Below are 24693 nucleotides of genomic sequence, written 5' to 3' on the forward strand. Positions count from 1 at the left end.
ATTAAAGGCTCGAGCCCAGAAAGCTGAGCAGAACAGGAGCGAAGGATGGACAGACAGAGAGACAGACAGACAGACTGAGGAGATACTGACCTGGTTTTCCGCTGAAGCTTTCATTTCTGTAGGGAAAACAAAGATGAGAAGATCTCCTGTCACCCGCAGGGGACAAAGCCCTTAGCCATGCAGAGAGTGATGCACTGACTGGCTGCAGAGTGAAGGGGCTGTACCACACTTCTCAACACGGGAACCCACCTTCCGTGCTCCCTTGCCACAGCGGGGCTTTCCCAAACACCTCCCTCCACATCCCACAGCCACAGCGCCTGCCCCTCCCCGATACCCTAAGCTCCTCCCCGTGGAGCAACTTGCCAGCAGCCTGGCATCCCATTTCCTGTCCGAACTGCCCTGGGTCTTCACCTGCCTGCTGAGCTCCATGTCACCCGGCTTCCTTGGCGTGTCAAACAGCTGCCTGCCCCGTAGGCCCCAGCCCAGCATTGCCTGCTCAGGCAGTGCCTCTCCCGTGGAAGGGAACGTCTCAGGATGTTTAGCGGGGCACTTGGCAAGCCAGGAGGGGTCTCTCTGATGCTCTCTAATGCCTGGCGCCTGCGTTCCCAGTAAATCAGCTATTTACAACCCCACCGAGCAGAGAAACGGCACCAAAGGAGCCCAGTGATTTTCAGCCTTAATAACACGGAGGATATTGCACTAATAATATTTGAGGTTCCTGCTGTGACTGGCAATGGGACGGAGGCACTGGCCTGGGGAAGGCCAAGAGACAGAGCAAGAGGATCCAGGGGGAAGGAGGGGGCAGACTGCTTGTAAGAGGCTGGAGGGGACCTGTGATCTCAGGCACTAGTGTAGCGGTTCCCAATCGCCCCAGCCTGTGCCCACTGCCTCCTGTTCTCAGTGCGCATCCGGTATGTCCTCGTGGAGCCGGGCAGCTGCAAGACCATCCGGCAGCCCAGCCTCCTGAGCAGGTGAAAGTGTGAGTGGGCAGCAGTGACATGCCACGGCAGGGGCCGAGACGGGGAACCAGGGACCATAACTGTCTGACGCAGCAGAGGCTGTAAACGTCCTACTGGCCTGAGTCGTGAGCTGTGACACGCCCGGGCACTCAGGGCTGCTGGGGGAAACGTACGGAAAGGTGGGGCAGGTCAGAAAACTGGTAACAGCCAAGCAGGGGATCCATTTCCAATGCATGGCTTCAAAAAGAACCAACCTTGTTTTGAGTACAATTTGCTTTTTGGAGAGCTCTCTCTTTTTCCTTTCCTTTGTCCTTCTTTTCATTGCCACTGACAAAAGGGAGGGAGAAGAAAGAAATGAGCCTGGAACTCAGGGGGGGGGGGGGGCTTCGTAAAAACAAAGAACTGGAACATTTAAAAGAACATTTCTGGTTTGGGGGAAAAGGCTGTTTTTTGACAAAACTGTGTTTTGTTCACAAATGTCAGCCAGTGCAGTGGAGAGGGTTACAGGGGTGCTACAGAGCTCAAACAGCACCTCCAAATCCCTGCACCTATTCCCGCGTAGGAACGAATATCCGCATCGCCTGGGATGCTTCCTTAAAGCCGAGATATTCCCTCACCCGCCTTGTCTCTCCTATTAAAGTCACGTTAGTGCTAAGTATCAGCTAATGGCCAAATCCCAAAGAGACAGACACTGGAATAAAGAGCCTTTCTTTCTCTTCCTCCCCTTCTCTTCTCTTCTGGTCTCAGATCCCATTTCCAAACAACCACTTCTGACAGCCATAATCTAAAGCTTCCTGGATTGCTTTTCTGTGGGACTTGGCTTTGTCTGCAGAGCACCATACCCATAAATCGCAGAGCAGCGCAACCCTGAACAACAGAAATATGTGAGGTGTGCGCAATGCCCAGCTCTGCTCTTTGCCATCCTCTCCGGCTAATGTAATAGAGGAGATGAGACGTGCGAGCTGGCCTGCTGCCCTGAGGTGACATGGAGCATACGCAATGAAGTGTTTTATGACAGAGCCAGAGGTGGCCACGTGACCCTGGCTTTAATGGGGTCCCTTTGCTCCCATTCATCTTCTGCTGAGTAACCGCCTAATGGGAGTTCGGGAGGAATGACAGTACAGGGCAGCTGGTATGAACTGGGAACCCAGAGAACCTGGAAACTGAGTCAAGGAAGGAAACGGGCCAGGATTTCTGAAAGAGACCAGTGATTTTGGGTACCCAGTTTGAGAGGCACTAAAGGGGCCTGGTGTTCTGAAGGTGCTAGGCACAGGGTCGTCTGGAAACCGGGTCTTTTTAAACCTTCGTAGGCTGGGTGTCCAAGTGCCCAAAAATGAGGACATCGTTGGAAAACAATAGATGTTGGGTTCTTGTTCTTTTCCTTCTGGTCTCTAGACCTTTGGCTGGCGCTGAGGTCATGAGCTTTTCTCCACAACCAGAAGGGCTAGAAATTTACCTTTTTTAAGAAACCAGAAGCTGAGATCCTCGCACAATCACCTGACTCCTGGAACTTGGGTTCTAAGAAAAATGCCCAATATCAGGAGAGTCACCCCAAACTGGTGAGAGCTGGCACCACCCTGGCATGTCTCCTCCACCCCCAGTGAATGTCATATTTTACCATTGCATTTCTGCCTGAAAGGGGGAGGCAACTTATCTTTCCGTCCCAGACCTATGCTCCTGCATTCAAGTAATTTCCCTCTTCCCATTTCGCCGTCCCATGAATCACCTCCCTGCCAAGGAATCTGTCTCCTGCTGCAGCCTGCTGATAGGAGCATTTCGACCACAGCCATTACACACTGGGTAATGATCAGACAAAGCCAAATAGGCTGGCCATTAGGCAGACAATGAAGTGCGAGCTCCCTTCCCAGGGGCACAGCCAAATCGCATCAGAATTGCTCTGATGTGTCAGCCATACAGGAAACCGGAGCGAGGCTGCACACAGAGTCTACTGAACAGGAAGGGTGGAGGGGGAAGGTGCATCAGTGAAAGGTGAGCTGCAAAGGGAAAACAACCCGGGTGTCTCCTGACTAATTTGCTTCTTTGGGACATAAAAAGAGGGCCTGGATTTTTTTAAGGGATTCCCTCCCCACACACGTTATGCATTTAACCCTTATTTGTCCTGTAGTTTCTGGGTGAATCTCTGAGTGACCGGAGAACTTGTAGGATTATGACAGCATATACCCCAAGGAAGCGAAACCTCAGCCCTTGGGTGGGGAGCGGATCATCACAACCACTTCCAATTCCCCACCCAGCCCGTGCATTGCTCCACAGTGGTGCTAAGGGGGACCCTGTGTCCTTGTGCATCAACCTCTCAGTGAGTGGTGAGAACAGCTGCAGGGACCCCGGAGTGGCACCCTTGGGAGCCTGCCCTGTGGTGAACAGACTCCCTGAGGCGAAGCAGAGGGACCCCGTCACTTCAATGACTCGAGGGGAGATGAGAGAAGGGGCAGCCCTGCAGGACACCAGGCTGGAAGGGACCATTTCTGGTCTGGACTCATTTCCAGAGGTGATGCGCACCCACCAGTCCAAGCCAGGCACTCAGCACCCTAAGAAGCAGGCCTCTAGAGCCCGGCCCTTTGGACTCCCTCATGTTTGACCAAGGGGGAGATTCAGCTGCGTTTGCCTTTCACCCCGGCAACACACCGAACTCACTTTCCAAATACAGCTGCTTGGCACACGAATTGTTCCCCCTAGTGAGACCAAACCACCCCTCTCTGGCTGGGCTCCAGCCCCTGTAAGATCTCGTTTGTGGTTTGAGGGGTGACTGTGGAACTGCGAGGTGGAAGGGCAGGTCCCTTCGTGGGGCCGAGCATGCGTAGCCAGGCTGCTGCGTATTTATGGCAATGCTCCCCGTTCTTGGTCCCCGATCATTCTCCACTTCCCTTCGGCACCCCTGGGAGGCAGCTGCAGCCAGCCACGCTGGAAGGCTGGCAAGGTGAAGAGGTTTCAGAGACAAGTTTGCTGCCTGCCTCTGTTTCTGGTGTCAGGCTGTAGCATGGACTGTGTTGCCCTCTAGTGCCGCCTTGCCTAGCTACAGTTTTCATGAAGTGTCGTTTGTTTTTATCTTGTGGTTTGGTTGCGGCCTGGGCGCTGGTGGAGCATGCCAGCTCAGCACCAGCAGGAAGCCCTGCGCCCACAACACAGCCAGCAGCCCTGCAAGCTTCCCCAGCACGCTGCTACGCCAGGGGGCTGCATCTCTGCCCTGGAGGGACCCCCAAATCGCTCTCCCCCTTTGCTGAGAGAGAGCAGCAGCTGAATGGGACCCAACAAAGTTTCACCGCTAATAATAATAAAGCCAAGACTCCGCGTGCTTGGTGCTAGCTGCTGGTTTCTGCTCTTTTCTGTATAATATAGGACTCTTTGCAAAACACGGGGAAACTCAGCACGCTTCCCCACAAGGGGTCCTGCCTGCTGCCGGGACCAGACTGTGGAGCCATTGTGTGGGGAAGCCAGTGGGAGGAAGCGGGGGGTTAAGGAGGGATCTGCTGGTGGAGCAGGAGGGCACAGGGTCACCAGGAGGCTGCCTCCAGGTCTGAGTGAGAAAAAACATGCAGTGCTGGCACAGGAAGAGGAGCTCATGGGAAAGCAGTGACGAAGTGCAGGAGTGAAGGGCGCAGAGGCAGGGGGAGGACAGGGCAGCCTGGATCTCCTGGTGCTGATCTCACCTGACCCCTTTCTCTCCAGGCTCTGCATGGTGCTGGTTTGAAAGCAGCTCATTGTTCTGAGTTGTAGAGCTTAGTAAATTGAAGGGTCAAAAACTGGTGAATGACGGGGAGGGGCAAAGGGATGTAAGGCAGAGATGTGCATCCTGACCCATTTTTACAGGCACTGTTTATTTACGACTTTGCATTACGGTGGCCCCTAACAGCCACAGTCATGGACCGGGACCTCAAGGCGCTAGGCGCTGTACAAACACAGGACAAAAAGTCGGTCCCAGACCCAAAGAGCTTAGTTATGCAACAGGCCCCATCCCCCTGTGCAATCATCCCCAGGCACTTTAGCAAAGAAGGCGACTGGCCAGTTCAAGAGAGAAGCCAGGATCTTACTGTGCCATTGAACTCCACTGCAAAGGCAGCGCATACACTGCTGAGAACAGAGCTCTCCCCCTCTGCATTTACTAGTGGCACTGTGAGGAGCGGCTGCATTAAAAACTGCCCAGGTTACTGAGGCCATGTGAAAAAACAGCCCTTATCGGGTATCAAGGGGAAATCTCCTCTGGGTGCCACCACACCTCTGTGAGTCTAGGTAGGGAGAGTCTGCATCTGAGCAGACCACAGAGACCAGGGGGAGGTAATATCTTTTATTGGACCAACTTCAGTGGGTGAGAGAGACAAGTTTTCGCGCTACACAGAGAGAGCTCCTCTTCAGGTCTGACCATACCTACACTCGGAGTTAGCTATCCAGGGAGTCTCTCTCCCCACTGGATGGCAGCAGATATCTAGCCTGAGGCCATCTCCCAACAGCAGTGCTTAGGACAGGAAATACCCTCCGGATCATCTGTGGCTGAGTTTCAGGAACTGACGTTAGGGCTTCTGCTCAGATGTCCCACAGAGCTGTTCAACTGCAGAATGCTTTGCAGGCAGTACCCCCGGCATTCTTGCATGTGAAGGAAGGAGCGTTTGCCCTAGCATACACATTGGGAAACAGAGACAGAGAGTCGGCAAGGCCATGCTTTCAAAAACAGCCTCTAATTGTGGGTACCCAACTTTAGACACCTGGGAGCTGACCTGCAGAGGTGCTGAGCCATGCCCATTACAATCAGTGGGAGCTACGGTGCTTAGCTTCACTGGAAATTAGGTCCGAGGTGTCTAAAGTTGGGTTCCTAGAAATCCACACCCACAACTAGAAGCCACTTCTCAGATAGGCCCTTAAGTGACTTACGCAAGGTCACAGAGTGAGTCAGTCAGAGCTGAGATTAGCAGCCCACTCTTAAATTCAGGTAAAGAACTAAAATTCAGAGAACCATTCTACAGGGCTGCGAGGGTTTTAGATCAGCCAACAAGCCTTTTCCATCCTTATTTCCTATCATTCCCATCAAGCAGGTGCTGCAATTTCCTCATGGACCTGGACAAGGATAAAGCATCACCATTTCTGTGTAAGACCAGACCTTGCCTGGGTGTATCGCGCTGAGACAGCTGGTTTGTTTGTGGAACACACCCCGGCTCAGCACAGCACTCTCTGCAGTTCATTTGTCTATCGCTGGGAAATGTCAGGCTTCCAGCCCCACAGGAAAAACAGGTCTTACTGGGGCAAAGAGTGAAAACACTGGGGTGAAACCAGTGGGAGCAGCACTCTCTCACCAGCATAGCACAGACTGTTTCTCTCCAGCTCTGCTAGTCAGAAACTGGTCTCCTAAGAGCAATAAATCAAAGAGAAACAGCAGGGGAGTCCCAGTTCTGGTTGCCGCTCACTGCACTGCCCATCAAAAGGTGAGCGTCTCACCTGTCCTGTGCAGAGAGAAGCAGGTGCTGTTGGTTCATTTTGTGATGCACAGTACATCTGCCGGGTCAGAGGAAATCAGAGCTCCTGAGGTTTGCACCAGTCTGTGCTAGCTGCTCCTTGTGTGACCTTGGACAAGTTGTTTTGCCCCTCTGTTCCCTCTGTAGAACAGGGACGACACCTCCTTTGTGACACCTGCTTTGAGAGCAGCAAATGGAAGGTGAATTCCTAATGCATGGCGCGCTAATGAAAGGAACCTTGCTCACATCTGTGTGTAGCCCTGCTCCATCCCCTTCCTGTGGTCACTCTGCCTTCCCGCCACACTATGCCGCCTCCCTCCCTGGGAGAGGACAGGCTAATACAGCAGCACTCCATGTTGTCAGAGAACCCCTGAACCTCACTAGCATGCAGCTGAGACAGATGGATGCAGAGGCTGGGTCGCGTGGCGCAATGCCTAGTGAAATGTTTGGCTTCTGGTCCCCGAATGTCTGCTCTCCCAACGGGCGTTTAAAGCTTCACTGTTAATCAAAGGATTAACCCCCCCCTGCTCAGGGCTGGGCTATGCCCGAGCTGATAGAACAGGGAGAGAAAGACAGCTGCAATTCCATGGCCACGTTAACTCCTTGCTCCCCTGGGGGCCTGCTCTAAATAGCCCGACCTGACACAGCCATAGCTTCTTCAAGGGGATAGATCGGATTTCACGTGATAAAATGAGGGGCGGCAACCAAACACCAGTTACCATGGAGGTGGCTGTGACATCAGAGAGGCCGAAGGGTGACCTCAGTATGGACTGGGGAGCAGCCAAGCCCTCGTTCCAGTGACAGACCCATCTGGTGGTCAGCAAACGCAGCAAGACAGGTGGTGAAGAGCGAATGCAATCTGAACGGATATACGCCGCTGCCTTTAACCAGTCTCACTAGTCAAGGCCCTCCTGGCCTCTCAAATACTTCCTGCAGCCAGTAAAGGGGGCCTTCCCACATTTTATCCCCCATCCAAGGCTCAAAAGATCATGCTATTGCACACTGTAACATTCAGACCCATCCCCCTATACTTTAAACCTAGCTGCAGAAGACACAGTGGGAATCTGAGTTAGGACCCTTTAAAGCAAAGGGGGTGGTTCAAACCACTCTGACCCATTGTGGCAGGCTCTCTGCAAACTCAGGCAGGTGTCTGAGCAAAGATCAAAGTCATTTTAAAGATTTTCTTCACAACTAACACAGATAGAGGAGTTTGGGGGCTTCCCCCCCCCTTTTTTTTAAATTAAAGATGAAATGCTACTGAACCCCACCTCTCCTTTGAACTCCTGCAGAGGGTGGCTCCAAACTTTGGGAAACTTGCCAGACACCATACAGAGAAGCACTGTAGGTTTGTGAGTATTAGACTGAATTGATAGATCTGGCATGTGGAAGACTGAGTTTACAACAGGAGGAAAGGAACAAAAGCCAGGGACAAGTGTTAAAAACGGAGTGAGTTTTCAATGACTCTCTTTCTGTTTGTGCACCCCTTATAAAATATAAAGCAGAAAATAAATGCTAAATGTTGTTGCCTGCCTGTATTTTACTGAGCTGTTTTACAGAAACAAAGCTATTGACAAGTCTCTCTGCTGGCAGGTTTTCCACAGCAGCCCTCATCCCACTACCTATGCAAATGAAAGTACAAAAGAAAAACAGCCGGCTAGGGAAGAGAGGAGACATTGTATGACAGAAAAAGAGATGGAGGTGGCTTGGTTCAGCATGCCACTCTCATGAAACGCCAGGCAAGAGGGCCTGTCAGGAGACTTGTTTTTGTCACGCCAGAGTCTGGAGGTCAGTACATTACAGCAGTAAGAGGCAAGCAGTGAACAGCAGGTTGTCAGGACTGCCTTGCTCTAGCGGAGGGGTAAGCCCTAGGGCAGGGGACGGGACTTAGCTCATGGTTTTACCCTTGTGTAAATCCAGAAATGGGGAGATGGGGGGCAGCGCTCCACAGCGAGAGACCATCCTCTAGGGAGTTGGGAAGTACAACCTTGTTTGTATTTAGGAAAGCTAAGAGCACCCACCCTTCCACATGCTGCAGTCTAGGCACCTCGACCCAACTTAGCAACAGCACTTGACAATCACCCCCGCCAGCTGTGTGGGGGAGAAGCGAAATGAGAGCGATGGGCCCCAGTGAAACAGAAGGGACCTGCGGAGGTCTTGACACGGGCTTCCCGAGCAGCGGGGTGCAAGGAGGGGGGATTCTGGGGACGGGGCGCGGTTGGCGGCGATGCAGGCGGTCTGAGGATGCGGTAGGCGGGCAGTGGAGGTTTCAAGGGCGGTGGGGTGCGGGGTGTGTAGAAGGGGACAGTGGCGGGGTGCAGGCATCCCTGGGGAGGTGCAGGAAGAGTCCGGGGAGGGTCTCTGGGGGTGGGCGGCAGCAGGGTGCGGGTTCTCTGGCGGGGTGCAGAGATCTCGGCGCTGCTGGAGGAGGATGTCTGCAGCCCGCGGCCCGGGGGCGCGGCGGGGAGGCGGGTCGGACCCGCCCCCAGCAGCGCGGCGCGGCGCGGCGCGGGCAGCCGGCGGAGGCTGGCAGCATGCTGGGCAGGGTGCGCTCGGCGGTGGCGCAGCTGGTGGGGGGGCTGGGCCCCACGCCGGGCGCTCCCCCGCCGCGGGACCCGAACCCCGCCCCGGCCCCCCCCGACCCCCGCGCCTGCCGGGGGCCGCCCGCGGGCGGCGGCTTCTCCAGACCGGCCTTCCTGCAGCTCAGCCCGGAGGAGCTGCAGCGGGCGGACGACCACGCGGGCCGAGCCGTGCAGAGCCCGCCGCAGAGCCGCCGCCGCCTGCCCTGGAGCACCGGCTACGCCGAGTGAGTCACCGGCCCCGGGCCGCGGTTGCTCCCTCCCAGAGCCGCAGCGACCAGGAGCCGGGCCGGGCCGAGCCGAGCCGAGCCGAGCCGAGCCGCGCCGCGCCGTGCGCTCCGCTCCCCGTCCGCGGCTGTCCGAGCGGCAGCGCCGAGCCCCGGGCGGAGGGTCCCCGTCCGGAGGGTCCCGCGGCGATGGGACCCCTGGGGACCCCGCACAGCGCCCCCGCTGCTGCGCCCCCGGCCGGTCCCGTCCCGTCCCCCCCGCGCCCCTCGGGCAGGCAGCGCGCCCCGCACGGCGCGTCCGGCACGGCCGGGGTTAGCGCTCCACGGCGCCCGCCGGCCGCACCCTGCTACCGGCCGCTCGGCTCCGGGCAGGCACCGCGGGGGCCCGGCGCTCAGCACCGCTCAGCACCGCTCCGCCCGTAGCTGCAGGGGCCCGGCCCCTGGCGCAGAAGCTGCAGATCCGCCCCTCGCCCCCGCGCGGCAGTAACGCGAGTCCCGTGTGAGCCGGGCCGCGGGGGAGTCGGGGTGCCGGCCACGGGCTGGGGTGTCCAGGTTCCCGCTCGCGGCCCTGGCCCGAGCCTTGCCCGTGGTGAACCGGAGCGTTTCCTGGTCCCGGCGTGCTGGGCGCAGAGTGTGGATCGCGGGGCGGCGGGGCTGTTCTGGGTTACGCGTGTCCCGCTGCCTAGAGGTCCCCGTGGAAAGGGGAGTCCTCTCCCGGACAGCCTGCAATCCGGGGCTTGCGTTTCTTTGTGTGTGTCACTGTTCCAGACTCAGAGGCCATTAGCTGAGCCATTAGATCCCTACTGCCTCACAGATGTATGTCCATTTCCAGTTCCCCCCTCCAGTTCCGAACCTGGGCTGTTGATAAAGACAAGCTCTGGTTGTTTTCCTCCTGTCCCATTTTACTGCCGTTCCCTACGGTCTCAGGACACCCTGACACTGCACCCAGCCCTTAGCTTGCCTTTATCATGCAGGAGAGCGTCCCTTGCTTGTATGAGGGCTGCTAGGGCTCTCCCCTATGATAATGGCATCTGTTGTAAAGATCGTTACCTAGTGGGCAATGGCTCCGGCATCACTTTGTGCAGTGATGGCTCTGATCCCTGGTGTCCTGGAAGACACCAGCTATGTTTTCCTTTTAAATGGATTATTACTGGCTTATCTGCTCACCTGCAGAGGTGACAGGAATGCCTTTTGCAGGGCAGCAAACACGATGGGCCAGCGCCTGCTGCCTCACGCTGACTAGTGTCTTTAGCCCCAGGCCTGTAAAGACTGGTCTGCTTGCTTACCTTTCCGCAGTTGAGCAGTCAGAATGGCTGCAGTGGGAAACGAAAATTCAAAACTAGATTTGAGGGGAGCCAGGCTGTGCCATCTGGGCTTTTGGTTTGCCTTTTCGCCTGCTAGATACACTGCCAAAGGTAACAAAGAGGATGTGTCTCTGGTGACACATGAGTGAGTCTATGGTACCTATACAGCCCCCGTCCAAGTGCCTCCCCATCATCAGTGTATTGACTGTATGCATCCTCACAGCATCCCTTTCACAGACGGGGAACTGAGGACCAGAGAGACTAAGGCCATGTCTACACATACAGTGGTGCAACTGTACCGGTACAGCTGGCACGTCTGGTGCAGATGCTCTATGCCGACGGGAGAGAGCTCTCCTGTCAGCATACAAAACCGCCCCGCAAGCGGCGGGAGACACAGCGCTGTGCACCCAGGCGCAGATGTCTGTGTAACTGATGTCACTCAGGGGTTGAATATTCACACGCTTTGCTGATGTGGGCGGTAGTGTAGGCACAGCCTCAGTGACCTCTGCGAGATCCCTGAGTGAGTTTGTGATGGAGCTAACGCTAACTTGGCAATATTACCTGGGCCATTGCCAGAGAAGCTAGGCCCATCCAGTCACATCTCCTTGGGAGCTTGGCTTTGTTTTGGCTTTGTCACCTCTGTCCTGTAGCATGCCCCGCGACTTCTGAAATGCCAGCCATGAAAAGGGTAAAAACTAGACTTACTGGGGAATTCTTTGCAAAGACCACCTCTTAAGCTGGGCGGGAGGCAGGGAGAGAGGTGTCTGTTACGTGTGACAAGGACCTTCGATAACCAGGTGTTCATTTCAGTGTGGTTTTTGTCTGATGCCCTCTCTGCTGCTTCTCACAGTGGTACGTGTTGTCACTGCTGGTTTTCTGGACCTGGATTTTCCCAGCACTCCCTGTTTTCTTTTCTGTCCTGCTAGTGCTGCACACAGCTCTGTTGCTGTCCTTCAATAACAAATACACACTACTGTCACAGGCGTCACTTCCACGTAGGGTATTACAGTGACACCTACCTTAAAGTGACCATCCAAGGAAACTTCTCTTTAATTAAAGAGTGGAAAAACTTGTCCTGGAAATCTTGGGGAGGCTCCACAGGGTTTTGGTAAGGTGATGTATTGTAGAGGTAGCCACTAGTGGTGCTATTTCACTACATAAGCAGAGCAGTCACTGTCTCAGACTTTGGCATTATCATCATTCTGAAATTACCATCTTTCTCGGTTTTTTGCTCACAGTTTGTGATCCTAACAAGCCTGGCTTGGATGGGTGTGTACACAGACTAACACGGCCACCCCTTTGGATGGGTGTGTACACAGACTAACACGGCCACCCCTTTGGATGGGTGTGTATACAGGCTAACACGGCTACCCCTTTGGATGGGTGTGTACCTTCCGGGTTTCTTTTCAACTTCTGAACTCTCCGAAATGCCGTTTGCTCCAGTGCAGCAATGGGAATAGAAAACCTGCCCTTGAGCTCTCAGAAGTAGGAACTTTTCAAACTATTAGAGGAACTAGTTAAAAGCACCCTTAAGTTTAGCTCTGACTGCTTCTTCTCCGTGTGACAAGATCCCTTTCCTACAAACCACCTGAAGAGCTGCTGCCCGAAGAGCACTTCTTGTTTTGCATGTCTACAACTTCCTCCCACAAAGCAGGTTTCGCAATCGAGATCTGAAATTTTCTTGTGGGGGGGGAGGAGGGGGTGTATTGCTTAGTTAGCGTGGCTCTGTTTGCAAACGTTTTTGCTGGTACACCTTCCCAGCCCATTTCTGCCTAAGCAAACCAGGCTTTCCATGGGGCACTTAGGATTTTGCCACACGCTGGAACGAGGCCTAATCCACTGGCCAAGGACCTGTGGCAGCAAGCCTGGCTATGTGTATCTTGCACGTGACTGCAGCCACCGCTTGTGGCAGGTTCTGAGTCACACGCTGTGCCTGGTGCATCACGAAGGAACATCCTCCCAGCTGAGCTCGCTGACCTCGGCTGGGAGCTGTTCTCTGCATGCAAAGGCCTAGCGGGCTCTTGCCATGTCTCTCTGCAGTCACAGAGTGAAATCCACCGATAAATGGCGTGTTTGTCCCAAACCACGTCCTCTTTCATCTCTTTCCCTTCCCCCTAGGGTGATCAATGCTGGGAAGAGCCAGCACAATGAGGATCAGGCCTGCTGTGAGGTGGTGGTGGTGGAGAGGCGCTGCAGTCGGGGGGGTAATCCGGCCCCCAAGGAATGCACTGAGGAAGCGGAGGGGGTGAGCCGTATAACGATGGAGGCCAGCATCCTCGCAGGGCTTCCTGGTCGTTCTCCTGCCGACTGCCTTTGCTTCGCACCCTGCTCCTGTCATTGTCCAGACAAAATGCCTGTGCACAGGTCCCTCTGCTGCGTGCAGTGACGGGGGAGATCGCGCTGGGGTGTGGTTGGATTTCAGTCCAGCCAGCGCTTGGCCTCTCTGCCAGACCTGCCACGCAGGGGAAGGGACTGCGCTGGAGCCACGGGTGAATCCGCCTTGCAGTCAGTAAGGAGCCATCTTAGTCAGTCCTATCCTGGCCTGGACTAGAACTGGCTCCTGAGCACGGACAGGCCTTGTGTCCTGCTATGGGTGCCCTGGGCCAGCCAGGCCCCAGTCCTTTGACCCTAACCCTCCCTGTCAGCCGTGCCCATCCTCTTCCCCTTGTTTACCTCCCAGGGGAATTCCCGTAACCTTCCTGTTTCTCCCAGCAGGGCAGCAAGGACCTTTGCTTCCACTACTGGGGCTTGTTTGACGGCCATGCTGGCAGTGGCGCTGCTGTCATGGCATCCAAGCTGCTCCACCGTCACATCCGGGACCAGCTCAGGGACCTGGTGGATATCTTACAGGACTCTGCCTCTCCCCCCATCTGCCTTCAGAGCGACTCGCGGGTGCTCCCGGCTGAGCAGAACCGAGCCCCCCTCGCAGAAGAGGATGCGGAGTTCCCCAACGATGCCCTGCCCCGATTCCACCTGGAGAAGGCGGTCTCTTGCGAGAGCCTGGTGATCGGTGCGATCGAGAACGCCTTCCAGCAGATGGTGAGCAAGCAGGGGGAGTGTGCGACCCAGAGGAGGAGGGGGAAGGGGAAGGAGCTGGGGTAGAGAGCTGCCGGAGGAGGAAATGCTGGTAAATCTCCCCTTCCCACAACACCCACAGACAGACATGGCACTGTGAACCTGTGGAACTCACTGCTGCTACAGATCATGGAAGCCAAGAGCTAAGCAGGATGCCAGAAGGGATTCGATACGTCCGTGGCGAATGAGAAAGTCCCCAGTTACAACCGGGGGATAAAAGTTCCCCATGAGCGTGCCTTGCTGTCCCCGAACCCTGCCTCCTGCCCCGCCACGTGCCCGGTTCGCAGAGTGCCGCCCCTTTGCTAGCGGGGTTCTGCTTTGGGATCCTGCCACCCGAGACCAGCTTGACCTTTTCCTGCAGCGCCACGTGATGCCACGTCCTGTTTGTCCCCGTCAGCCACAGGAAGTGCACAGGGCCCCGGCGGGCGGGATGCTGCTATGTCATTTCCCTCTCATCCGGAGACTGCCCTGGTTGCCTCCCGTTACCCAAGGGAGCAGCTCTGAGACGCCAAGCCCCGGGGCAGGGAGGAGAGCACTGCGCAAACCGCTCCCCGGCTGCTTTCCCAACCCCCAGCAGGCTGAGGGGAGCTGCCCTCTGCGGGACTCCTCTCTGCCCAGCCTGCCCCCCCGGGAGACCCCACCGCACTTCTCATAGGAGCCAAGGGGTGTGCGCTGTGTCAGGTGCAGCCTGTCCAGGGCCCTGGGATCAGGCAGGGGGATGTGCCAGGCCCTGGCGGGGCAGCTGCGTTCCAGCTGGAACCAACGCTCCTTTCGTTAGCGGCCAGGCTGCTGACGGGACAGCAGAGGGCTGGTTTGGTCGGCGGGGTATTTGTTTGGCTAGTTGCCGTCTCTCAGGACAGGACTCGGGAGTCCAACCCTGCCTTGCTGAGAGCTGCAGGAGCTCCCTCTGCCGGGGCCTTGCAGATGGAGCACACTTGGCCTGCCAGGCGCTTTACTGTGCCTAGACCTGGCTCCCTGTGCAGTGCCAAGAGCTGTGCGTGCGCATGGGGCAGACAGGACTGGCCCGGCAGCAGGCCCGGGGCTGGCCGTGGTGCCCAGCCGAGGGAGGGAGGGTGCAGTCTATAAGGGAGAGGAGGGTCTGGCTGCTCCTGGCTGCGGCAGATGCAGAGGTTGGGGGTGGGAGGTGCAGGGGACCCCAGGGTGCGGAGGCTGAGAGGGCAGACGGAGGAATTAAACCAGAACAGCAAGGGTGGTTAGCTGCAGAGGGGTTGGCCATGTTGCCTGGCTCTGGGATGCCCTTGCTGGAGGGCTGTTGCAGCGGTGACTCCTGCTCCGGGGATGCGGGTGGCCTTCTGGTTTGGCCGCCGGCCTAGAGCAGCCCTGCTCTGGTCGGGGCCCTGGGAGCTGCTTCCATCTGTGAGTTGGTCTTGTTGTGTCTCCCCTCAGGATGATCAGATTGCGCGGGAGCGGACGACCCGGCTCGTGGCGGGAGGCTGCTGCGCCCTGGTTGTGGTGTACCTCCTGGGGAAATTCTACGTGGCAAACGCAGGCGACAGTAGGTAGGGGAGAGCCAGGGTCTGCGTCCGGGCTCCCTGCCCTGCCCAGGGTCATGGCAGCTGAGTCACAGCATGACGGGGGGTCAGACTGCGCTGCCTGGTGGCAACGGGTCTGAGTCCCTCCCTCCAGAGCCCCGTCACCGACTGAGCGAGGAAATAAACACACCCATAGCAAACACAGAAAAGGACCTTGCTGAAGGCCTGTGACAGCCCAGGAGAAACCTGCCTCATCACAGCTCCTGCTCAGGTGTGGCTCCAAGCCTGGGCTGATAGGAGCGCTGCACGCCCCTGCGCCCAGCTGTACTCCGCAGGTTCATGCGCTCTCACCTCACAGCCATGTTTCTGCAACAAACTGTCCACGGCTGTAGTAACACTGCCTTCAGGGCAGCGTGAATGCTGCTGTCCTCCCATTGACCCGCTGCACGCGGGTAGCTGGAGAATTGCCTCCTTTAACTCGGGGTTTGATTCCGTAAGCTCCAGGCACCTTCCTGAGCAGTATCTTGTTGTGTGGGATTAAAGACAGGCCGGAGCTTCGAGTCTCATTGAGACCCTGCTGGAGGGAGCTCTTCTGTCTCCTTTAGCCGTATTTTGTAACAGACCTTTCCGCGGTATGCGTCAAACACTGCTTTCAAGCGCACTCCAGGCCCAGCCTGCTCACCCAGCAGTCTGCGTTTCACTCAGCAGCAAGCCGTAGGGGTATGAAAATCACCCTGGGGGCGGTGTGCAGAAGTGCCTGAGAGAACGCTCCACTGCAGTCAAAACCTGCAACCCCGAGGGCTCAGGCTGCGGGGCTCAAAATGGCAGTGTAGACATTTGGGCTCTGGCTCTGACCCACCCAGCCGTGGCTGTGCCACGCCTTTTTTACTGCGGTGTGGATGTATCCTAAGGGTCTCAGAGCAGGGGGCATGCACTTTGTGTGCCAATTTAATGACTGTGGCTGGGTCAGGGGGTGATAGTTCAAGTGGTGCAAAAGCTGTGTGTAGATCAGCCCGTAGGCACGTGCAATCTACGTCCTATTTACAAAAGCACCCAAGTGACTTAGGATCTTAATTACTAGCGACAGGCAATGGCATTTAGGCTCCTAAATCACTTGGGTGCTTTTGAAAATTGTACCCCCCTTGTATAACTGTCATGGGGCTGTTGGTAGAACTTGTTGTTGGGCTGGATTGGTTCCCTGTGTGGTGGTGTTTCACTCCCAGCTGAGCTGCTGTGGGAGCAAGTTGCAGGAGGGCTGCGAGTGGCACTGCCAGCTGATGAAGCTGGGGGAAGGGAAGCCACGAGTCTGAAGAGGGTCTTGCTTGAGGCCCTGTTTTGGTCAGTGGCTAGGACACGCACAGAGGCGCTGGAGCAGGGCACTAGCCCAGTGATGGTCTGTGCTGGTCGCCCGCGTGGAAGCTGACTTGCTGTGGAGCCCGTGGTGCAGTGGTGCTGTGTGGTAGGTGCTCCATGGCAAATAGAGGAAGCATCTTCCGTCAGGGCCTCTGGGGGCTGGCAGGAGCGGATATCGGTTTTGTCTCCAGCAGCTTCTAGTGGCTTCCCCAGGCCTCTCACGAGTTCCTCTGTGCTGTCTGCCACTGTGCCAGGCATGGTTCTGGGCAGAGTGGCCCAGATGATGACGTGGCTAGGCCAGAAGGGGCCCATCCCTGTGTCCCTGTCAGAGTGTGGCTTACGGTACCCCTGACCCCACATGCCACTCTGGGCTCCCATGTTCAGCCCTGCCAGTGATGCCCAGGTTACCAGGGCTCATTTAAAAGAGGGATGCCCTCTCCTTTCCCCCCTCCCACACCCCACTGCTGGTGCTGCAGGCTCACCCCGCCAGCTGAGACGTGGGCTGTGTTCGTCGTGGTGCATCACTCATGGCCAGGAACCGAGGCTACTGTGCATGGGGAAGCCCGTTGAGGATTCTGCAGGGGAGGCCCGAGGCTGAGTAGAACCCATGCTGTCGCTCTCCTGCAGCTGTCCCTGCCATTAGGATAACCCTGGCTTCAGCAGGAACTCGCTGGTGTGGTTCTTGGCACTGCTTCTGTCGCAGGAGCCGGGGAGAAGGCCCTGGGGACTGAGCACACAGGTGTGGTGAAAGCGGGTACGACCAGCAGGCGGGGGAGCGCAGGGACAGCGGGGTGGCTGATTGGTGGTTGCAGCGGGCTGTAGCTCTGAGCGCGCACAGCGGATAGAACCTGCTGCATAAGTGAGCGCTCTGCTCACACGGCCCCTGTCCGGCCCTGCAATGATGACCAGCCACTTCTCGTCCACTGGCTGGCGACACTGGGATCCGTACGGATTGACGGCCACAACTGAGTCGGGGACTCGTCTTCCCTGACCGGAGATAAAGCAAATGCCGGGCAGGCCCCAGGGGTGCCTGCAGCAATAGCACAGTGCGTGGAGGAGATCCCGCTGCCATAGAGAGCAGAAAAAGCCACAGATCCAGCCAGGCCACTGATGCCCAAGGACCTTGGCTGCGCGTGGCGACCTCTGGCAAAGTGCTTTGAGTAGCTTTTTTTACATATCCTGTCTTGCGCAGCGCCGGCAGCGAACAAGTAACGCAGGATAATGTTCCCCGTGTATCCTGTCTGTAGACAGCCAAGGAGTTCTGCACACCGCATGTCCTGCTCTCCTGTTAACGATGCCTCCATGACCTTAATGCAGATCCTTTTCGCACAGCCTCCCTCCATTGATTTTTCTCTCTGCTCCGCTTTCCACCCTAGATTATTTTCTCTGTCCCCCTTTCTCCTTTTTTTTTTTTTTTTTCTAACCCCCCTACAGTCTTCCTGAGGCAGACCCTGTCCCCCGTGTCTGCCTCTCCCAATAGGAGCTTCAGGGAAATTAGCAGTAGTGTAGCCAGCAACTGGTTCTTGAACTCAGGGCTAGCAGAATCTGAATGCCTCAGATGCAGAACTAACATGATGGTGAATGGACAGCATGTGAGACTCCCCCTTCCTCCAAGGTGTGGTGTGCAATAAAGAAAGCAGGAACCTCCACAGGCGTGGAGGGAGCCCATGGTGATGAAATGAGAGAACAGTCACTTCTCCTCCCCATGCTGTGTATTTCTTACTAATCTCATCATTCATATTTCATTGCAGGGCCATTGTCATCCGTAACGGGGAAATCATTCCAATGTCCAGGGAATTTACTCCAGAAACAGAGAGGCAGAGGCTACAGTTTTTAGTAAGAAAGAACTTTCTTCTAATCTGATTCATTTTAAACCACCTCCCCCCAGTCTGAACTTCCGTCTCAATAAACACATGACCAGAGTAGCTGGCAGGGCAGTTGAACAGCTGGGAAAATAGCTACAGCAAAAGGCGCACTGAGATCGTTCCTGGGGATTGTTTGCAAAATACAAATCCTCCAGGTGAATCAGCAATGTTTACCGTTTGTTCCAGATTGTCCAATAAGTGCAGGTTGGAGGGCCTGGATGGGGGCTTGGGGATGAGATATGGGGGCACCAGTTCCAGTCCCGTTGGACTGTCTCAAGGGGCTGGGGAATGGCATGAGAGGTCTTTACCCTCGAAGGCAGTCCAGGCCAGCCCAGGGTGGTAGTTTCTCTAACTCAGACCTGTGTGGGGACCCTGGGCGGTGAATCTGTGGTCTCAGCCCATCTCCTCTTGCACAGACAAACGTCATATGTAGCAGCCACAGCAGAGAGGCCAAGGGCTGACTGGGCCATGGAAACCAAATTCCCTCTCATCCCTAGGTCTGAGCCGGGCAGTGTGGGGAAAGCTTGCCCTCCTAGGGCTCATTCTGCATCTGCTCTGGGCATAGAGCGGGCATCCCGCTCCAGGGCTGGCGACCTGGCCTCTCTGGCCAGCCCAGAGTGAATGCGTAAGATGGACTGTGTGCTGGGCTGCAGAGACTGTGATCTGTGCCTGAGGCAGAGTCTGATGGGAGGGCAAGTCCCCTCTCTCATTTCATCGCCCTTGGGGTATTTATTTAGTGCTGTCCTCTTCCCCATGAAAGCAGCAGTCCCTGGACGCTACGTTTCCCCTACCTTTGTCCATCACCTTCCAAGGCCCCTCCCACAGTTCTCCTCTGGAGGAGCAGGTGATGGGAGACTGTGATAATGCTGAGTCTTGACTCTACACCAAGGTGCCCGCTACAGCACTAGGAAAACAGATGAAGTCCGGGCATCACTTCTGTGGTTCCTGAAAGCTTGTCTAGGAAAAATCACTCTGCTGCGAAATGAAACTTTATAAGGTTATAAAGAAAAAAATCCCCACAGCCAGGCAGAGGGAGAAGGTGGCATAGGAGTGAGCTGAGGTTTTGCTGGACATGTTTCCTGGCTCAGAATGTACCTTGGAAAAAGACCCAGAGGTTTCCTATCCTCAACTCTATTTTTAAACAGCCCCAGAAAGGAAGGCACTGCGCCGAGCCATGGATTCTCTCCAACTCGCTGTGGCAGAAAAACTGAGCAGTCAGAAAAGCAAACATATCTGCCGTAAGGGCCTGGGTGAATCGAAGTCACCGAAGTCCTTTTCAGGCTTTGTATCCAAAACACACGCTAGTAATGACGCCGGAAACTGCAGCAACGCTGCTGTAAGCCACGGTCTTTTGGACCAGTTACTCCAGACCGTTATTCAAGTTAAATTGAGGCATTTATTCTTTCACGGTCAGACTTCTGTTCCTGTAGATAGAAAACACAGCCCCCTGGAAACAGCATTCCTTCCAAGAGAGATTGTCTGCATCTCTGCACTGAGCTCCCTCATCTTTGCCTCTGCTAAATCCATCAGCGTTTACTAGCACTGTTCGAACCCCACCACTCCTGGTCGCCCCCCCCCCCCCCCACACACACACACGCATCTTGCACTGGGGTCTCTTATCTCTGAACTCTGCAATGCAATGTGATAACTGCACGTCCCAGTTCCCTGCCCCACTCCTGTGAGTTGAGGGGTGGGCTGATGTAGAAGATTCCCTTGTAAGCTTGAGCGGCCAAATTACTGGCCGAGGGTCTGCTAGGGGGAAACGGGCTTTGTTTAGAGCACTGGTTCTCACTCTGTGGTCCATGGAGAGATGTGGGACTAAAGGCTTTCGGGGTTGGGAAGGGATCTGGGCCTCTGAGAGGATCCCTCTCTTTGCAAAATGAAATAGTTGAGGAGCCTCCGTATGGGTGGTGTTTAAACGCTCAAGCAGATACTCACTAACAACTGGACCATGTTGACAATGGCACTAGTTCAGTATCTGAATCCCAGCGTTTCCTCTGGTTGCGTCTAGGCAAATGAGCAGCAGGGGCTGGCAGAGACCATGGCATTAATCATGGCGTGGAGGCTGCTGCTGGGAGAAGAGAAGTCACTCCCTGCTGCTCTTCGCTTCTCTCCGTCTCTGAGCCACCGCTGCAGGTTGCTGAGTTGGCCGCGTCTGCAGCCCCTCTCTCCTCTCTAATAATTCAGAATTCAGGCTGGTGGACTGTCCTCCTGCCCTGCTCTTGCAACCTCAGGGTGATCTCTGTGCACCTGAACCAGACCTGGCTGCATTTCAGCCTTCCCCTGAATTTTCTCTCTTGCATATTTTGGTCAGACCCTGTGGGCCAGTTATGGCAAAGCCCTTTGCAGAGGGAAGGTGGCCCTGGAAAGATACCCTGCGGCTGTTCCAATTGCAATGAGATTTGTTGCTGTTGTCACCAGTAATAAAACCCCTTTTAGCCATCCAAGGAGCGTCCTGATTTTGGTGTGGGTGCAGTGCCTGGCCCTTTCGCTGTATCCCTCTGCGGGAGCCCACACACACTGTCCCCTCCAGGATGCTTCTTGGAAGCCGCCAAACGTCCTTCAGACCTTCCCCCAATAGCGCCGTGCGGCTGCAGCTGGAGAGAAGGCCGTTGGTGGCCAAGCTGAGTTGCCTCGGGACCAACGTACCTAGAGTGTCTTTGCTGGGCTGCAAAGGGGTTTGGCACGTGCAGGAGCCCAGCCTGGACGTTGGCCTTTGTTCTCAAAGCCCAGCAGCGTCGTGAGCTGGCAGGGCATGGTGGGTAATGATACACTGGGGGCTCCCACTCCAGCACAACCCTGCTGCTTGCCCGGAGCCCAGCATGGGTGTCTTGTGTACGTTCACTGCACGCTGCTGGGTTTTGGGGCTGAATCTGTTGCTTCCTCCCCTCAGGGTTTTTTGAGACCTGAGCTGCTGGGGAATGAGTTCACGCATCTCGAGTTTCCCCGAAGAATTCAGCACAAGGAGCTGGGGAAGAAGATGCTGTACAGAGACCAGAACATGAACGGCTGGTAACTCCACTGACCTGCTCGCTATGCTTTGTGCTGCTTAGAGCAGAGCTAAACACCGCCATGCAGCCGTAGCCTGGGGGGTGGGCTCAGCTGCACCCATTGGCGGCAGCCGGCGGTTTTTCTAATGCAGGCAGGGCCTGTGTCTGACCAGCACCATCTGCTCTGTTGAAAACCTCTCCAGGTGCTGCTGGGAATCTTTACCTGCCCCATAACAGGCCATCTCTCTGTTTGTAACCAGGGCCTATAAAAGGATAGAAGAGGACGACCTGAAGTTTCCACTTATCTACGGAGAAGGTAAAAAGGTAAAGTGCCTAGGAACTGCAGCTGTGAGATACAGACACAATCCCCACTGAACAGGGAGGCCAGGGGGTGTCGAAACGCAGGCGTGGAGCTGGGACATTAGTGTGTGCTGTGCTTTGGGGGGTCTCTTGTCTGACGTCTGCCGGCGGGGGGAAGGATTTCTGTCTGCGAAGGTTTAAATTCCAGCCCTGTTTTCTCTAGTGAGCCCAAGGGCCCGTTCGTGCCCCTGGCAGCACCCGTCACGCATGCATTTCCCGGGCTGCGAGGGGGAGCAGACAGTGCAGCTGTTTGATTTTCTTTCCCGCCAGGCACGGGTGATGGCTACCATTGGGGTCACCCGGGGCTTAGGAGACCACGACCTCAAGGTGTACAACTCCAACATCCACATCAAGCCTTTCCTCTCCTGTGTGCCTGAGGTGAGCCTGGCAGGACCGTCCTCCCCCTCAGTGGCTGGTGCCAGGTAACATGAGCGCGCTCAGTGCTCCCCTCCTGGAGGGGCTGGCAGCAGAGCCAGGGGTCACGTGGGCTGGCCCCCCTTGAGCTCTGCCAAGCCACCTCTCTCCTGCCCTTGTGCAGCCCCCGCTGCTCCAGCCCTAGGCCCATCACGCGGCTCTGCCATTGCACGTGGGCCCCTCCGTCCGTCGGAGGGATTGGTCCGGCGCCCATCATCATGGTGTCCGAGCGCCTCGCTGTGTTGAAGGCAGCTATCCCCCCACACTCCTGGGAGCTCTCTCCCCGCTGGACAGAGTGAGAGCTGGGCTGTGGGGCCGGGGGCTTTTCTTGGTCTCTCTTCTGTCTCCTCTTGGAGCTGCTGAGCCCCGCTGGGAAAGGGGGTTGACTCCCGAAAGGCACAGCGAGGTGTGGACCCGTGGGGACCTCTCCGTGCTGGCGGGAGCAGCTCCGGGCGTGGGGCTGTGACATAACGCAGGGCAGGGCTTGAACTCGACAGACCCTTCTCTGAGCTGCTGTAGCAAGCGCCTGGGCCGGGACTGAGCCCGTGTCTCGCCCCAGGTCCGAGTTTACGACCTGACGCAGTACGAGCACTGCCCCGATGACGTGCTGGTCCTGGGCACCGACGGGCTCTGGGACGTCACCAGTGACCGGGAAGTGGCTGACGTGGTCCTGGAAGTGCTGATGGGCTACGAGCCAAACGACCCCCGCAGGTGAGCACCGGCCGGGTGCATTGGCACTGGGGGGAACGTGTGTGCGGGAGGGCTGCAGCGCGGAGGGGGCCCAAACGCCCAGCCTTCCCTTTCAGGCTTTTAAAGTCCGGGCTGGGGGCAGGGGAGGTGTGTCCTCACCATTGTTTCTCCTTGGAGGCCCATGGGGGGCTGGATGCCCCTTCCCCCCCAAGCGGAGCACACACATCTTGCTCTGCACCAGCTGGAAGGGATCATGGGAGCGCAGTGTAAGCCTCACTCTCCCCTCCTCCTGTCCCACTGGCCCCCCAGTCGCCCCGGTTCTCGTCATGGAGTCCAGTGCGCCACGGCAGAGTGCTCCTGGGGCTGGGGGGGGGAAATCTGCTGACAGCGTGGCTAGCGGGAGGAGGGAGCCTTTGCTGCTGAGTGACGGCCTCCGTTTGCCCTCCCCGGCGGCGCTGCAGGTACACCATGGTGGCCCAGGAGCTGGTGGTCAGGTCCAGAGGGGTGCTGAAGGAGCGGGGCTGGCGGCTGGCCAATGACAAGCTGGCTTCCGGAGACGACATCTCCGTCTTCGTGATTCCTCTGGGCGGCCCCGGCAATTACACGTGATGCTGAGTGGCCCCAGGACGCGGCGCTGCCACCGGCACTGTGGGCCCAGTGGGCACAGAGCGTTTGTGCTTCCTGCGTCTCCTACGAGAGGAGTAAGAAACGTGGATTCGCAGCCTGCACCCGCAGCCAGCCCCTGTGCCTCTCTCTCCGCCTGCTGCTTCCCAACGCTGTGCAGAGCACAGAGCCAGCAGCTAGCGATGGAAAAGCCACGCGGTGCTCTCCGGAGGGGGAGATGAAGGCAGGACTGTCTTGATGCCATCCCCTGTAGCCAGCCCCACCTGGCCAGGTCCCACGAGAGTAGTGTGTGCTTACTCAGCTCTCAGTGGGTCCTCTGCAGGGGCAGGGGAGAGCCCCCTGGACTGGGGTTGCTGGTTCCAGTGACGTGAGGGTGGTGTGGATTAGCGGGAGGGGCTGGAGTCCCTATGCCACCTCTGCAAACCTGTCCTTCTCCCCTGTTGAGATCTGCCCCATTGTTGGCCAGTAATGCTGAGCTCGCTCCTGCTGCTCCCGCGTGCCCGCGGGACAGGTGCTTTCCAGTCCTTGTGACGACAGATGCGCAGTCCTGACAGTCGCTCTCCTCGGCTCGCAGCTAGGGTAATAACTGTGCCCCAGACAGCGCTGTGGTGGAGCTCTGCCGGGAGGGGCTGTGGCGCCACAGACGCGCTGCCAGGCAGCAGCCTTGCGGCATGCTTGTCACCCTGCCCGTCAGGCAGCCTCGGGGGTCACTCACTGTGTCTTCGTATCGGCTTCTGTGACCAGGAGTCGGCGCCCGGTGCTGTGGAGATGGGCGCTGTGTAAGTACCTAGAAATATAGATAAGTGGGCTTCCCGCGAGCTGGTGCGGCACCTGCAAGTCCTCTGCTTCTGCCAGAGCTGCTGTAGATGTTGAATTCCCAGATCCCAGCCTCGGGGATCGGCCCAGGTAGGGTTGGTTGTTAAGTGAAGAGTTGGTCTGAAAATTTCCCAATTCGAATTTCAATTAAAACAACTGGGATGAAATGCCCACAGAACTTTCGTCCCGTTTCCCACCAGCTGTCATGAACTGGTGCTCCTCAGTTCCTCTCCAAATACAGACCAGGCCTTCCCCGAAGACCTCGCAGCTTAAATGTGTTTGCTTGTATGTGCTTAGCTGAGGGCCAGGGATAATTAATAAGGTGTGTGTGTGTGTGTGTGTCCCTTTGTTTCCATTATTAATCTCGGAGCAGTGACCAGTTCTTCTCTGTCCGAAGCTGGGGCTCAGCTCAGCCCTGCAGAATGCTTTATTTAGAAAAAGTAACACATCATGCAAACCTTTGATCTGGAACCCGAATTTTCCGGGTC

The 24693-nt window shown here is 56.6% G+C and overlaps 1 protein-coding gene across 2 annotated transcripts; it reads left to right on the top strand.

Moving 5' to 3' along the window:
* The first annotated feature begins 8949 nt into the window (after positions 1-8949).
* PPM1J (protein phosphatase, Mg2+/Mn2+ dependent 1J) lies at positions 8950-24466 on the top strand. 2 transcript variants are annotated; one of them, XM_067558789.1, is made up of 10 exons: positions 8950-9221; positions 12644-12770; positions 13241-13564; positions 15008-15120; positions 18198-18282; positions 21205-21323; positions 21562-21625; positions 21932-22039; positions 22635-22786; positions 23227-24466. In XM_067558789.1, exons 1-10 carry the CDS (start codon positions 8950-8952, stop codon positions 23372-23374), a joined length of 1512 nt encoding a protein of 503 aa, XP_067414890.1. In that variant the 3' UTR covers positions 23375-24466. The 2 variants fall into 2 exon arrangements, with proteins under 2 accessions (XP_067414890.1, XP_067414891.1); XM_067558790.1 differs by lacking the exon at positions 8950-9221 and having other exon boundaries at positions 12724-12770; positions 13238-13564.
* Positions 24467-24693: the final 227 nt, after the last annotated feature.

The sequence above is a fragment of the Emydura macquarii genome, unplaced genomic scaffold (genome assembly GCF_026122565.2).
Source record: "Emydura macquarii macquarii isolate MOO-44397 ecotype Brisbane River unplaced genomic scaffold, CSIRO-AGI_Emac_v2 contig_2184, whole genome shotgun sequence".
Lineage (NCBI taxonomy): Eukaryota > Metazoa > Chordata > Testudines > Chelidae > Emydura > Emydura macquarii.

Excerpts from the sequence above, each read along its gene's own strand:
- PPM1J (XM_067558789.1), top strand. The coding sequence starts at position 8,950 with ATGCTGGGCAGGGTGCGCTCGGCGGTGGCGCAGCTGGTGGGGGGGCTG. Across the intron at positions 12,771-13,240 it reads GCACTGAGGAAGCGGAGGGG|GGCAGCAAGGACCTTTGCTT; the intron begins GTGAGCCGTATA and ends TTCTCCCAGCAG. Across the intron at positions 22,040-22,634 it reads TCCTCTCCTGTGTGCCTGAG|GTCCGAGTTTACGACCTGAC; the intron begins GTGAGCCTGGCA and ends GTCTCGCCCCAG.